General features: G+C 38.7%; 1 protein-coding gene across 2 annotated transcripts in view; it reads left to right on the top strand.

The window, feature by feature from the left end:
- Window positions 1–14,711, top strand: part of PRPF18 (pre-mRNA processing factor 18) — a 50,974-nt gene that overhangs the window by 18,243 nt on the left and 18,020 nt on the right. For both annotated transcript variants that reach the window (XM_007126028.2, XM_028495482.2), the window contains 6 exons: window positions 739–852; window positions 6,818–6,964; window positions 8,345–8,413; window positions 9,812–9,952; window positions 10,084–10,155; window positions 12,380–12,535. In XM_007126028.2, the coding sequence (XP_007126090.2) occupies window positions 739–852; window positions 6,818–6,964; window positions 8,345–8,413; window positions 9,812–9,952; window positions 10,084–10,155; window positions 12,380–12,535 (699 nt within the window). The remainder of the gene's footprint in view (window positions 1–738; window positions 853–6,817; window positions 6,965–8,344; window positions 8,414–9,811; window positions 9,953–10,083; window positions 10,156–12,379; window positions 12,536–14,711) is intronic.

The raw sequence follows: 14,711 nt of genomic DNA, 5'->3' as shown, positions 1-14,711 counted from the left end.
GATAGCACTAGATGACCTCTTAAGTTTTTTTAATACCGAGTTTCATTTAATCCAGTGGGAGCCCTGCCAGTGGTTTATAAGTGTGATACTATTTATGTTCCCAGATAAAGTTCTTGGTATTTTTAAAATTACAACTTATTTTCTTAATTATAATTCTTGTTTGTCCTTTTTATGAAATACCACATGTATACAAAGAGTGTGTAAAACATGTGCGATATAGTGGATAATTACAAAACAAACACTCGTATAACGATGGCCGAAGTTAAGGAGGAGTATTATCAGCCCCTCAAAAGCCCTGCACGTCCCCCTCCCTCCATTTGTAACTCACTTTCCCTTCTGAGGGACTAGTTTTTGGTTTTAATGTAGTATTGCAGTGCCGACTCATGGCTATCTATGGTCATTGACTTATCGCTGACTCCAGGCTTGGTTTTATTTTATTTTTTTCTCTTTATAAATGTTATCACTCCCTCCCATTGTAATGTTTTTCTTATGTATTCTACTACACAGATTGGTCCTTTCTGAAACACTCGCCAAATGACCTAAACCATTAGGGTTATTTAAAGTGTGACAATAATTCAGTATATCTGTTCTTGGAAACTAAAGAAAAAAGAAATATAACTTACTTTTTGCATCTACTTTTCACTTACCAAAATAAGTGTTTGGTCTCCTAAAATAGGAATTACTATTACTAATGACATAGGGAGTTACTATTGTTGTTTGATATATTTTTTTTAATAGGTTATCAGGAGATTAAGAGAAAGAGGAGAACCAATCAGACTCTTTGGAGAAACTGATTATGATGCTTTTCAACGTTTAAGAAAAATAGAGATCCTCACACCGGAAGTTAACAAGGTAGGAAGTCAGAACAAAGCTAGAAGAATGTCATTGTGCCATATAAATGAGAATAGTATGGACTTCGACAGAGTTCAACTAATTGCATTACTATAGAGAAAAAAGGAAAAATAAAGTTGCCAGATTACTGCTGCTGAATGTAAGTTTTCTTTTTTTTTTTTAATTTTGGGTGTGCGTGAGTTTATTTTTTTTACTTATTATTTTTCAGTATTTATTTATTTATTTATTTTTGGCTGCATCGGGTCTTACTTGCGGCACTCGAGGTCTAGTTGTCGTGCGCGGGCTCAGTAGTTGCAGCGTGCGGGCTTAGTTGCCCCGCGGCATGTGGGAATCTTAGTTCCCCTGCCAGGGATCAAACCTGTGTCCCCTGCATTGGAAGGCGGATTCTTAACCCCTGGACCACCAGGGAAGTCCCAGGTTTTCTTTAATTTTCTTTTTAAAAAGCACACATCTTGGGCATGCAGTTTAGTGCATTTTGACAAATACATACAAGTGTGTGGCCACTACCCTTATGAAGATATAGAGTATTTTCATCACACACACATGAAGGTTCCCCAGCACTCCTCCTTGGCCAGGCCCCGGGTTCTTCCTCCTCCACTCCTGGGCAGCCACCTTGTTAAATTCTATCCCTGCCAGCGAATTTAGAGGATGTGTCTGGCTTCTTTTGCTCAGTGTGATATTTTGTAGATTCATCCATGTTATTGTGGATGTTGGTAGTTTGTTCCTTTACATTGATGATGATATTCAGCTGTACAAATATATCGGAATACGTTTCTAGCTTTGGGCTGTTATGAATAAAGCTGCTGTGAACATTCTTACATTGGATCTGTGTTATTCCTCTTGGGTAAATATGTTTTTATCTCTCTGGTAAAGACTTAGAAGTGGAATTGCTGTATAGTAGGAGTAAATGTATGCTCAGCTTTTTAGGAAATGCCAAATATTTCCAGTGTCTCATCAGTGTTTGTTATTGTTAGTCTTTTAAATTTTAACCATTCCGTTGTATTGTGGTAGTATCTCATTGTGGTTCTATTCACAGTTCCCTGATAACTAAAGATTATGAGCATCTTTTCATAGACTTATTGGCCATATCTTTCTCTATGTAGTGTGTCTTTTTTTCACGTTTCAGTTGGGTTGTCTTTTTATTTTTGAGTTATAGGAGTTCTTTATGTGTATTCTGGATTCTTTGTCAGATATACAGATTCATGTTTTGTGTCTATTTTTTCCTAGTCTAGGCCTTACCTGTTCTCTTAATGGTGCCCTTTCCTGGGCAGGGCTTCCACATTTTGAGGAAGTTCGCTTTATGGTTATTGCTTTGGTGTTTTGCTTAAGAGATCTTTGCTTACCCTAAGGTCTTAAAGAGATGGTATTTTCTTCTAAAACTTTAATAGTTTCAGCTTTACTTTTAGGACTCTAATCTTGTTTTATGGCTCAGCTTATGGTCTGTCTTGGCAAATATTCCATGGACTCTTGAATAGAGTATGTTTTATGCTTTGGATAAATGTCAGTTACAGTGGTGGTGTTCAGATCTTCTGCGGCCTTATTAACTTATTTGCTTGCTCTTTCAGTGAGAGACAGGTGTGGTTATCTGTGGCTGTGTAACAAACCACCCCAAAACTTACAACTTAAAGCAATTCATTATTATAAAATCTTTCTCAGTCATCTACGATGGTAAACAAACCACCCTGAAACCTAGTAACCTAAGGTAATTTATCATTCTCCCTCACAGTTCTGTGGTTTTATTGGGCTAAGTAAGCTGGGCAGTATTTTGCTTGGGGTCTTGCATGTGATGCTGTCAGGTGAGGGCTGTGGCTGAGGTCATCTGAAGGCTCCCTGGACTGGACTTCTAACTTAGAATGCTGCCTTAAAGGTGCAGCTGCTTTGTAGCAGGTGTCAGCATTTCCTGCCTTTTTAAGGCTGAGTAATACTCCATTGTATATATGGACCCCATTTTGTTTATCCATTCACCCTCGATGGACATGTAGGTTGCTTCTACCTTTTGGCTATTGTGAATAATCCTGCTGTGGACACAAGTATATAAATATCTGTTCGAGTCCCTGCTCTCACTTCTTTTGCATATATTCCCAGAAGTGGAATTGCTAGATCATATGGTGATTCTGTGTCTAATTTTTTTTTAAAGCATAATGAATTTAAAAATTTTTCTTCATTTATATTATTAATGTGCACAGCAATTTGTTTTTCTTTATTTTCAGTCCTATCTAAACTTTCCTAACTTAAATTCTTGGAAAGAGTAAGTGGTTTTGTAATGCTTCATTTCACCGATATTTGTTTCTCTTCTATCTCCTGAGTCACTTTCCTTATCAAAAGATAGCCTAGGGCTTCCCTGGTGGCGCAGTGGTTGAGAGTTCGCCTGCCGATGCGGGGGATACGGGTTCGCGCCCCGGTCCGGGAAGATCCCACGTGCCGCGGAGCGGCTGGGCCCGTGAGCCGTGGCCGCTGGGCCTGCGCGTCCGGAGCCTGTTCTCCGCAAGGGGAGAGGCCACAACAGTGAGAGGCCCACGTACCGCAAAAAACAATAAATAAATAAAGATAGTCTAAAATGCTAATGTGAACTATTCAGATTTTGTTACCTGATTTAATTTTTTTACTGCTCATTTCATTACTTGAAAAATCTTGTAGCTTTTAATATTAATTTATTACAACCTGCTGTATTCTAATCTTATTCAAGCCTGTCCCAAATACTAGAGTTTCTTACGTACTTTTAAAAAACTGAGGTATAATTGACATATAACATTCATTTCAGGTGTACAGCATAATGATTTTATGTGATCACCACAATAATCTAGTTAATGTTCATCACCATACAGAGTTACAACAAAATTTTTTTTTTCTTGTGATGAGGACTTTTTTTAGAGATCTACTCTCTGAGTAACTTTGAAATATGCAATACAGTATTACCTTTAGTCACCATGCTGTACATTATATCCCTGTGATTTATTTATTTTATAAATAACTGGAGCAGTCTCAAAGTTCATACATTTGAACACATTCTGAAGCTCTACATTTTTACTCCCCTCCCTCCACGTTTTATTTTTCTGATACCACATTTTACATCTTTTTGTCTTGTGTAGCCCTTAACTAATTATTGTAGTTAGAGTTGTTTTTACTCCTTTTGTCTTTGAATCTTCAAAGTAGCTTTATGAGTGATTAATTCACTACTTTTACGATGTATTTACCTTTACCAGTGAGATACACACTTTCATGTGTTTTCTTGTTATTAATTAGCGCCGTTTCTTGCCAGCTTAAAGAAGTCCCTTTAACATTTCTTTTGAGGCTGGTTTAGTGATGGTGAACTCCTCTAGCTTTTGCTTCTCTGGAAACTGTTGCTCCTTCAATTCTGAGCGATAACTTTGCCGGGTAGAGTGTCCTTGGAAGTTTGTTCTCTTAGCACTTGGAATATACTGTGCCGCTCCCGCCGGGCCTGCGAAGTTGCTGCTGAAAAAAGTCTCCCGACACTCGCATGGGGAGCGGAGTTCCCTTGTGCAAAGCAAGCTGCTTTCTCTTGCTGCTTTCAAGATGCTCTCCTTCTTGAACTTCGGTGTTTTTTTTTTTTTAAATTGAAGTATAGTTGTTTTACAGTATTGTGTTAACTTCAGGTGTAGAGCATAGTGGTTCAGGTTTTTGCAGATTATATTCCATTATAGGTTATTACAAGATAATGGCTATAATTCCCTGTGCTATACAGTATATCCTTGTTGCTTATCTATTTTAAACATAATAGTTTGTATCTGTTACTCCCATATCCCTAATTTGTCCCTCTCTCCTTTCCTTCCCCCCTTGGTAACCACAAGTTTGTTTTTGATATGTGTCTGTTTCTGTTTTGCATATACTTTGATTTGTATTATTTTTTAGTTTCCACATATGGGTGATATCATACAGTATTTGTCTTTCTCTGTCTGACTTATTTCACTCAGCATAATACTCTCCAGGTCCATCCATATTGTTGCAAATGGCAGAATTTCATTCTTTTTTTATGGCTGAGTTATATTCCTCTGTGTGTGTGTGTGTGTGTGTGTGTGTGTGTGTGTGTGACATCTTCTTAATCCAGTCGCCTGTTGGGCACTTGGGTTGCTTCCATGTCTTGGCTATCATAAATAGTGCTGCTGTGACCATTGGGGTGCATGTATCTTTTTGAATTTAGTATTTTCATTTTTTCTGGGTATATACCCAGGAGTGGGATTGCTAGATCATATGGTAGTTCTATTTTTAGTTTAAGGAACCTGAATACTGTGTTCCGTAGTGGCTATCTCAATTTTCATTCCTACCGACAGTGTATGAGGATTCCCTTTTCTCCACATGCTCTGCAACTTTTGTTTTGTAGACTTTTCGATGATGGCCATTCTGACCGGTGTGAGGTGATACCTCACCGTGGTTTTGGTTTGCATTTCTCTAATGGTTAGTGATGTGGAGCAGCTTTTCACGTGCCTGTCGGCCATCTGCATGTCTTCTTTGGAGAAATGTCTGTTCAGGTCTTCTGCCCATTTTTGGATTGGGTTGTTTTTTGATATTGAGTTGTATGAGCTGTTTGTATATTTTGGATATTAACCCCTTGTGGGTCACATCATTTATAAATATTTTCTCCTATTCAGTAGGTTGTCTTTTTGTTTCGTTGATCGTTTCCTTGCTGTGCAAAAGCTTTCAAGTTTAATCACGTCCCATTTGTTTGGTTTTGCTTTTTTTTTTTTTTTTTTTTTTTTGTGGTATGCGGGCCTCCCTCTGGCTGTGGCCTCTCCCGTTGCAGAGCACAGGCTCCGGACGCGCAGGCCCAGCGGCCACGGCTCACGGGCCCAGCCGCTCCGCGGCACGTGGGATCCTCCCGGACCGGGGCGCGAACCCGGTTCCCCTGCATCGGCAGGCGGACGCGCAACCACTGCGCCACCAGGGAAGCCCTGGTTTTGCTTTTATTTCTTTTGCCTTAAAGACTGATTAAAGAGAGTATTGCTAAGATTTGTGTCCAAGAGTGTGTTGTATTGTAGGAGTTGTCTTTAACTTTTGACATTTTAATTATAATGTGTCTTGGTGTGGGTATGTTTAACTTTTTCAGATATTGCCGTACCATTTTCCACAGCAGCTGTACCATTTTACATTTCCAGCAGTGCACTAGGGTTCTGTTTCTCCATATCCTAGCCAAGTTGTTATTTTCTGTTTTCTGTTGATAATATTCATCCTAATGGTTGTGAAGTGGTATCTCTTTGTGGTTTGATTTCCATTTCCTTAACGACTAGTGATGTTGAGCATTTTTTCATTTATGTACTGGCCGTTCGTATGTCATCTGTTAAAGTCCTTTGCCCATTTTAAATCAGGTTGTTTTCTGTTTTGTTAGTTAACTCTAAGAGTTTTATAGTTTTAGCTCTTACATTTAGGTCTTTGATCCATTTTGAGTTAATTTTTGTATGTGGTATATGCCAAGGGTCGAGCTTTAAGGCTTCCATGTTTACCAAGTGGTCACAAACTGGAAGTGAATGGAATATGGAATTTGCTGGTTTGTTGGAAACATAGTGAAATCCTAGGATATGGTTGAGACCCTGGTTTTACACTGTTGACATGTCCAGATGTTTTGGGAGTTCAAAGTATCAATAGTTGCAGTTGTTAGACATTTCCAGTGACCCAGGAAAATGGGTTGGGGACCAGCGGAGGCCTGGTCACTTTCACTAGGGCCTCCTTAGAAAATTACAGCGTTGGTGCCTCTTCTTATTTGGATTTGTCACTCGTATGTTTTATTTTTCTGACCATCAGATTACCTGTTGTGTGTACATTCTTTTAAATTTAAAGATGTTCATAAGAATTGACTTTGCATGGACAGTGGTGATAGCTGTATAATAAATTGAAATATTATTTGAGTTTCTTTGTGGAGAAAAAAGTGGATTATACTCATTGTTAGAGAAAAAATCAGAAGTGAAACATGAGTGAAATTTCATACCAGATGTAACTTTTTACCTTTCCTCAGGGATTGAGGAATGATCTGAAAGCAGCTTTGGATAAGATTGATCAGCAGTACCTGAATGAACTTGTGGGTGGCCGAGAGCCTGGAGAGGAAGACACCCAGAATGATTTGAAAGTTCATGAAGAAAACACCACAATTGAAGAGTTAGAGGTGATCCCTCCACCACCTTCCCTGATTCCCCGTCGCGCCTTTCATTCCCTGTAGCACATGGTTGAGCTCCTCAGACTGTTCAGTGTACAGAGTGCTGGCGTCTTTGGTCACTACAAAGGCCCTTCTTCTGTTTCGTGCCTTTTGTTTATTCACTCCCTTTTTTCTCGTTTTCTATACACATTCCCCTATCCTGCCTTCATAAGTATTCATTCTGATATGTTTGATATGTGTCCTTTGATTTGTTGATGGTCGTGTAGAACCAGTAGTGTTTTGTCTGCATGTGTTTCGGTATACACATAAATGATATTTTACTGTGAAATTCTTCATTCTGTTTACTTTTTTTCCACTTAGAACTATGTTAAGTTCCATCCTTGATACCTTAGGTACATCTAAACCTTTGATTTTAACTGTTAACATAGCATTTCATACCCTGTGGCATTCACTGCCTTTTACTTTCTGTTCACCATAATGACAGACAGTGAGATTGCTCCCAGCTCCCTGTTACCACAGACAGCTTTGTGACAAACAGTCTTGCACATGACCCCTCTGGAGCAGAAGCAGGATTGCTTCTGATACATGCTTGACTTGTCTGAGTGCTGCCAAGCTGCTCTCTGTAGTGGGCTTGCCAGATTCCTCCCGCCACCAGCAGTGTGTGAGTGTCCTGCATCCCTGCCAACACTTGGAAGTATCTTGCTTGCTTATTTTTGCCGGTGTGTTGAATGTGGAGTGATATATGTAATCTTATTTAAAAGTTGTATTATCTAAATATCTAGCATGAGCAAAAATAATATGACTTAAAGTTCTTAATAGTTAATAAAACAGTTATTTTTTCTGTCACCTTTTGTTCCTGGCTCTTAACCCACATTGCATGCTGTGAGTGAGATTGTAGTTAAGGAAGATGTCGTTTTAATTATACCTCGACCCCCTAAATTTTACTGCAGTAATTGGTGTGAGCAACCAGTTCTGGACATTTTTTTCTTTTTTCCTTCGTTTTAAACAACTTTGGAGACAGTCACATACTATACAATTTATCCATTTAATGTGTACAATTCAGTGGTTTTTAGTATATTCACAGGTTGCTACAACCATCATCACAGTCTAATTTTAGAGCATTTTGTTCCCCTAAAAAGAAACCTCATGTTCATTAGCAGTCACTCCCTTTACTCCCTCTTTGAGTCATAAAAGATAACATGCTCTCTAAATTTAAATGGCAAATTGTCTTTTTAAAAAAAAAAATCTATCTAGAAATTCCACCAGGGTTTTAAATCAAAATTGGACCACACATATATGTAATAAAGAGCCATGTTTAGTCTGGTGTTGATAATGTATGTATTCCACTGTTGCTCTTGACTAATGAACAGAAGCATTCTTTTTCTTCAGGCACTGGGAGAGTCTTTAGGAAAAGGTGATGATCATAAAGACATGGACATCATTACCAAATTCCTTAAGGTATGTACTTTTCGGCTAGGAAAGGAGGACACGTTTTCTTTAGTTAAGAACTGGTCTTACTTTTTGTTTTTTGGTTGGTTGGTTTTTGGTTTTTGGTTTTTCATTTTTGAATTGTTTAAGAGTTAAAGACTGGAAAGGGAAATCCTCACTAAACATTTCTGCACGTACGGTGTTTGATAGTGCTATGTGCTTGGATATAGAGGTTAAACAAAGAAATGTATATTTACTTTCTTCATAGCACTTGTAAAGCTGATTTATTAATGTAAATACACTGAAAAGAATCATAGCAGTGGAATGAACAAGATGTTTTAAGGATTAAAAAAATTTTTTTAAACACTCTGGGCAGGAGTGCAATAAGGAGAAGCTTTTCTGAGAGATGATGACAGTAGGAATGGAGAGAGGTGGGAAGACGTTGACAGGGAAGAAAGCGAACACTTGAGTAACCTTTCAGAGACTTGGGATTAGCTCATTCATTCTTCCCGGAATTCCTCTCTTCAGTGGTTTAGGTAGAGTATGGTCAAATCCCAGATTCCTTTTAACATTTATTCACAAATTATTTGTGTTCAGAACAAGAGATATAAATGCAAGAAATGCTTTTACTTGTATTTACAGTTTAAATACGACGTAATTAGTCATCAAGATTCTCAGTCCATTGAGGATTTGGCATGGAATTAGCTAGGGCGTGGTGGGGTCTGGCATGAACTAGAATTTCCTCTTTGAGTGACAGCCTCTCCCTGTGTAGGACATGCATAGGTAACACCGCTAGGGGAGTATGGCTTCCTCAGCCTTCGGTGTTTAGCTGCCTCTAGGAAGGATGCGCTTTGTGCAGTTTAACTCAGGGGGCACCTGGGTAGTTTTCTGGGGCAGGGTGGGGGCTGGTCATAGTTTCTTTTATTTTTGTTCGTTTTTTCCTTCCTTCTCCTTTGGTCAGGCACTTTAGAGGGAATTTTTAATTGAGTTGTGGTCTCTACTGCAAAAGTAGAAAGTCCAAATACTACAACATCATCCTTGGAAGATTGAGTAATATCACAGCACATATGGCATTATGGCTGATGAGTCTAGGTAGGTTGAATTTTATGTAATAGAAATACAAGTAAAAGTTTATTTCTGTCACGCAGTTGCCTGTGAAATTTGATAGCTCTTTCAGGGGAAATGGATTGCATCTGAGCTGGGAGAGGTGTAGAATAGGGAAGTCTGTGACTTGCCAAAGGTACTACGTTAAAACATACGTGACACACTAAGCAGAGATAGTTCGTTAGTTGCATATTGGTTGATGTTTTAATCAGTCAAGACATTTACTCTAAGGATGAGTGTATACCATTTTGTGCATCAGAGAACTTTTAAGCTTACAGAACCACTGGGTGGCATTGTAGTCTAAATTTACCCTTTTTTCCACAGTTTCTTCTTGGTGTTTGGGCTAAGGAGCTGAATGCCAGAGAGGATTATGTGAAGCGCAGTGTACAGGGTAAACTGAACAGTGCTACTCAGAAACAGACCGAGTCCTATCTCAGACCCCTTTTCAGAAAGCTACGGAAAAGGGTGAGGTTTTGCGAAAAATGCTTTTGTTAACTGATTTTTTAAAAATAGAATATATAAAGTTAGAACAAATGCAGTCTGTAACTACACACTGTAGCTTCCAAAATTTAGTCACGCTTTTTTTTCTTTTCCAGAATCTTCCTGCCGATATTAAAGAATCCATAACAGATATCATTAAATTCATGTTGCAGAGAGAATATGTGAAGGTACATTACCATGCTGTGCATCAGAATTACGTTTATGAGCATACCTAGGTTGTGTACATAATATGTTCATCTCGTGTGGGAGTATTTTAATAGAAGATTTAAGAATAAATGTGAAATGAATTAGTAGTAAAAAAAAAAAAAAACAAACCTTTCATTTTCTAATATATTGTTAGCTTTATTGTTAGGCATGAATAATAAAGTTTCAGACCACACTGTATTTTTTAGTCATTTTTAAGGAAGGTGTAAAGATTCTTCACGAACTGGATATAGGCAGCATTCATTTCATGAGTGGGATTGAATTTCAGAGTTTTTAGATTGTTGATTATGGCTTGGAACAAATTTTCCCGTAGAAGCAGTGTTGCGTAGATTAGTTTCCCAGGCCAGCTATAAAAACCTACTTAATCCATAGTATAGCTGAACCATTGTACTAACGATACAGTGGAATTTAACCGCCCTTTATGCTGGTTTCTCTGAGAAAATGTTCTAAGTAAGGCTGCCAGAATTTCTCTCTCCCATTTCAGTACTGCCACAGTAGCAAAGCCCAGGAGGGGAGACTCTTCCCCTGCTGCAGTGTCTTTATTCCCGAGTGGACTCTGGGACCAGGTGGCAGAGGAGAGAGCTCTGGTGTTCACGTGCTCCTTGGGTAGAGTTTAGAAAGGAGGTGGAAGGCCATCAGTCAGTGTGGCGAGCAAGAAGAGAAGGGCCTCTTGCACAACTAATGGGATTGGAAGTGCACCCCTGCTCGTGGGCCATCAGCCGAGTTTGAGGAGGGAGGCTTCCAGTGGCTGTGCCTCCCAAGAGAGGAGGAGTGGAGGGTTCCGTGCAGCATCTCCAGTGACAGTTCCAGAGCCTTGATGGGGCTCTGCCAGAAAAGTGGGGATGCGTTGCTTATTCCTGTGCTCTGAGTGTCTGTCCTCAGAAGGGACTGGGTGATCCTGGGGGCCTGGAGGTCTCCTTGATGAGAGCCTCATGCTAATGGGCCAAAGTAGTGTTTTTAGTCCCTCTAGATGAGAGCCTGTTGGTTAGTCAAAGAAAGCGTTTCTGCTTTCTAGCTATGAGTTTTATTTTTGGATAGTTTCTGTGAGTTGCCTGGAGCTTACCAGGGATGGTTGCATTGGGTTGGATGGATAAGGTCACCATCAGTGCGGAAGGAATTCACGGCACTTGCCTACTAGAGACGATGCCTCCCCTCTTGATACTTTTCTCATTCTCGTATATGAGAAGCTGGTGAAAGTTTATTTTCTATAAAGTACAAAAAGAACTAAAACTTAATAATAGGACAGTCTTCTTTGGAAATTTGGGGAAACTGAATATTGGAAATTTTATCAGTTAATATCCAGTATTAAACGTTACACGCACAAGTATCAGTGATTTAAAAAAATGTGTATATGCTGTTTTAAAATTCAGTATATCAGTCTCATAGTTGTTTGATTTTTAAATGAAGATCTCTTTGAGGCCTGGCTGTGTAAGCCTCTCTGAAACTGTTGGGGTCTTTTAGAGTTTACTTGCTTTCTGTTTTGTCCCCCACCCCAGCCCAGGTAGCCAGGCTTGGTTTAGAAAAAGAGCCATTTTTCTTCATTGCTTTCTCTCTTCTCAATTTGTCGCTTTTAAGGTTCTTGGCAGGTGGGAGGTTTGGGGGGCCAAAGTGAAATGATCTCATCCTTTAGCTATTTGGCTCGAGGGCCAGTATTTAATCTCTGTTTACACATCTGCTATGGACCCGATATGATGGTCCCAGCACACAGAGCCCACACTGCTTTCAGAGGTCTGCACTGCTGTGCGGGGAGTAGTTGTAGTTTCAGGTTGGATTATGAAAAACTAGTTAGCCTCTGTCTTCTCTGTGACCACCTAGGGAGAAGAAGACTAGGTCTAACAGAAACTCAGACTAGAGTTTTTGTCAGTGCATCAAATTACCTGCCTGGTAATTCCAGATCTGAAATTTATTAACTTCCAGTGCACCAGGGCTGCAAAGGAATGTTTTGTCTTTTTACTCGCTGGTTCAGCGTTGGTTTCTGTTTTTCCACAGACATTTGTGGTCCTGGGTAAGCAGTCAATCACCCCATATTTTAATTTCTTTTGTTCGAATAATGGGAATGGTAATATTTTCAACACGCCCAAGAGATGGATGAAAATTTCATCATGAAGGGCTGTGAAATACTAAATGAAAATTTGGACCAGCAGAATATTTCTGCTTTCCTGATCTCTTCTCCACCTGTCTTTTTAGGCTAATGATGCTTATCTTCAGATGGCCATTGGGAACGCCCCTTGGCCTATTGGTGTCACTATGGTCGGCATCCATGCCAGAACTGGCAGAGAAAAGATTTTTTCCAAGCACGTTGCACATGTTTTAAATGATGAGACGCAGCGGAAATATATTCAGGTGAGCAGTTTGGAGGGCAAAGTGCTCTGGAGGTTAACATTCCCCAGCTCTCAAACTGAGTTTTGAGAGGAGGAGAATTATAGTGATAGGATTAGCATGATAGGATGCAAGTCCACTCTTTATGTAAGTAGTACTTGTATTTAAGACACCTTCCACTGTTCTATAAAATAGAAACCTTTTAGGTTTCATATACGATGTAAGACAGGGTGAAGTGTTGTGCCTTAATTACCTCAGTAGTGAAATAAAACTATTGCTGTTCGCTTTGGGAGTTTACTAAAGAATGACGAATTTAGAGTATTTTGCAATAATTCACATTTTGTTACTTTCAAGGTAGATTAACATCTAGGCTAAAAAGGTATGAACAGTTAAAAATTTGGCTAGCAAATATTTTAAAATAATTTATAACAACACTTCGGTACACAAATAGATTTAAAGTATTTATAGTTTATTAAAGTTATACATGCCTCACATAAACCTGGTTACACTGCTATTGGGTTAAACTTTTCTTTTTAGTGGGAAAAAACCCTCAACTGTAACCTAGCTTTTGCCAAGGTGTCAAAAATCCCAGGTTGTGTCTGTATAATGACTTTTGCTGGATGTTAACTCTAAAGCTTGAAGATGAAACTCTGAAAGTTTATTTAAAGTGTAAGATTCACTTAAAATGCTGAAAGTGCTTTCAGAATCTGTGCCAGACAACAGTCACTATCATGTTTATGGATTATCGTTTTATTTCATTTCAATTCCAAGTGCTAAAGGTTATTTTGTGTCATGCTTTGTACCTTATTCATATATATTAGCATTTTAAAATATGATTTCAACCTGACCCCCTAATGTGAACTGTGGAACTTATAGAGTTCAAATATACTTGTGGAAATTCAAAACATTTCCATTTTCTTAATAACCACCATTGACCGTATCGAAGGCAAAAAGCTTTTAGTTGGGGGAAGAAAAAGTGGTTTCGCTTTAACAATAGAAAACAGTTGCCAGTGATTAAATTTGCTAATTGTGTTCAGCTCTACCATGGCCAAAGCTATAGTGTGTATAAGAGTTCATATAATTAGATAAATTGTCTTAAAGACAGCATCTTCTTTAGACAATGGTATGATTACCATCATCTTATAAACTGATTTTTCTTTTTAAAATATGCCTAGTATTTTAAAGACTTCTGGTTTATTTTGGAAGCTATACAGTGACCTATCCTCCCTCCATGGATCTTCCTTTTTAACTCTTCTCTTCCCATTAAAATGTTTTTCCCCCTTTTTCCCAAGGTGATTGGGGAAAATTGGCAAACATACTGTATCTGAACTTTAGGAAGGTGTTTGACCTAAATCCAATAATATTCTTGTGTACAGATGTAAATATGATAAAATGATCAGGTGGACTCGGCTTGTTGAGTGAGAGAAGCCATGCATACTAAATAATGGATCCGTGTCTGTTTGGGTGCATGCTAGGGACATGCCATGGGGCTCTTAGTGACCTCAGTACTGTCCTATTGAACAATTTTAATGACCAGTTTGGATGACTGTACTGAGAGGTATATTTATCAGATTTATAGACAGTAAGAAACAGAAGGGATAGGGTGTGCGTTCAGATGGAAAAGAAATTTGCATTCCAGAAGTTCTTGACAGACTGAAGAAAAAAGCAGATTCTAAAAATATAATATTTAGCACTGATGACCATAAAGAAATTTGGGAGTCTAACTGAGTTAGACTTCTAGCAAGTCAGGTTAGACTTGAGCATACAGTTTGAGCAATGTATATGAGGAAGAATTAGGGAATTTAGGTACAATAACAGTAGTACAGTAGGGCTACTGGAAAGTCTAATGATAGCTTATGCTACATTATTAGATGTAATAATTTAGTATAAGTTCCACAAGGCAAGAGCATAGTTCACTGTCGTAGCCGCAGAGTCTGGAATAGTACTCATGGTGGGTGCTACTCTAGAAGATGAGAGAGGTGAAAGTCTTGCTTTTTTTTCTTCTAGTCCTTGAGAAAGGAGACTCTTGGTGGGGGTCTGGGTAACTATAGATAATGAGAGAACTTTCTGGTGGAAGAGGGATTAAACTTGTCCCATACGGTTAAGGACCAGGTAAGGTATAGGAATGAAGGCACATTTCTAATCAGTGTAAGGAAAGGATTCTTTCTTTCTTTTTTTTTTTTTTTTTTTTTTTTTTTCG

This window comes from Physeter macrocephalus, chromosome 11 (genome assembly GCF_002837175.3).
Source record: "Physeter macrocephalus isolate SW-GA chromosome 11, ASM283717v5, whole genome shotgun sequence".
In the NCBI taxonomy this organism is placed as follows: Eukaryota; Metazoa; Chordata; class Mammalia; order Artiodactyla; family Physeteridae; genus Physeter; species Physeter macrocephalus.
This window is presented reverse-complemented; position numbering and strand designations above follow the sequence as displayed.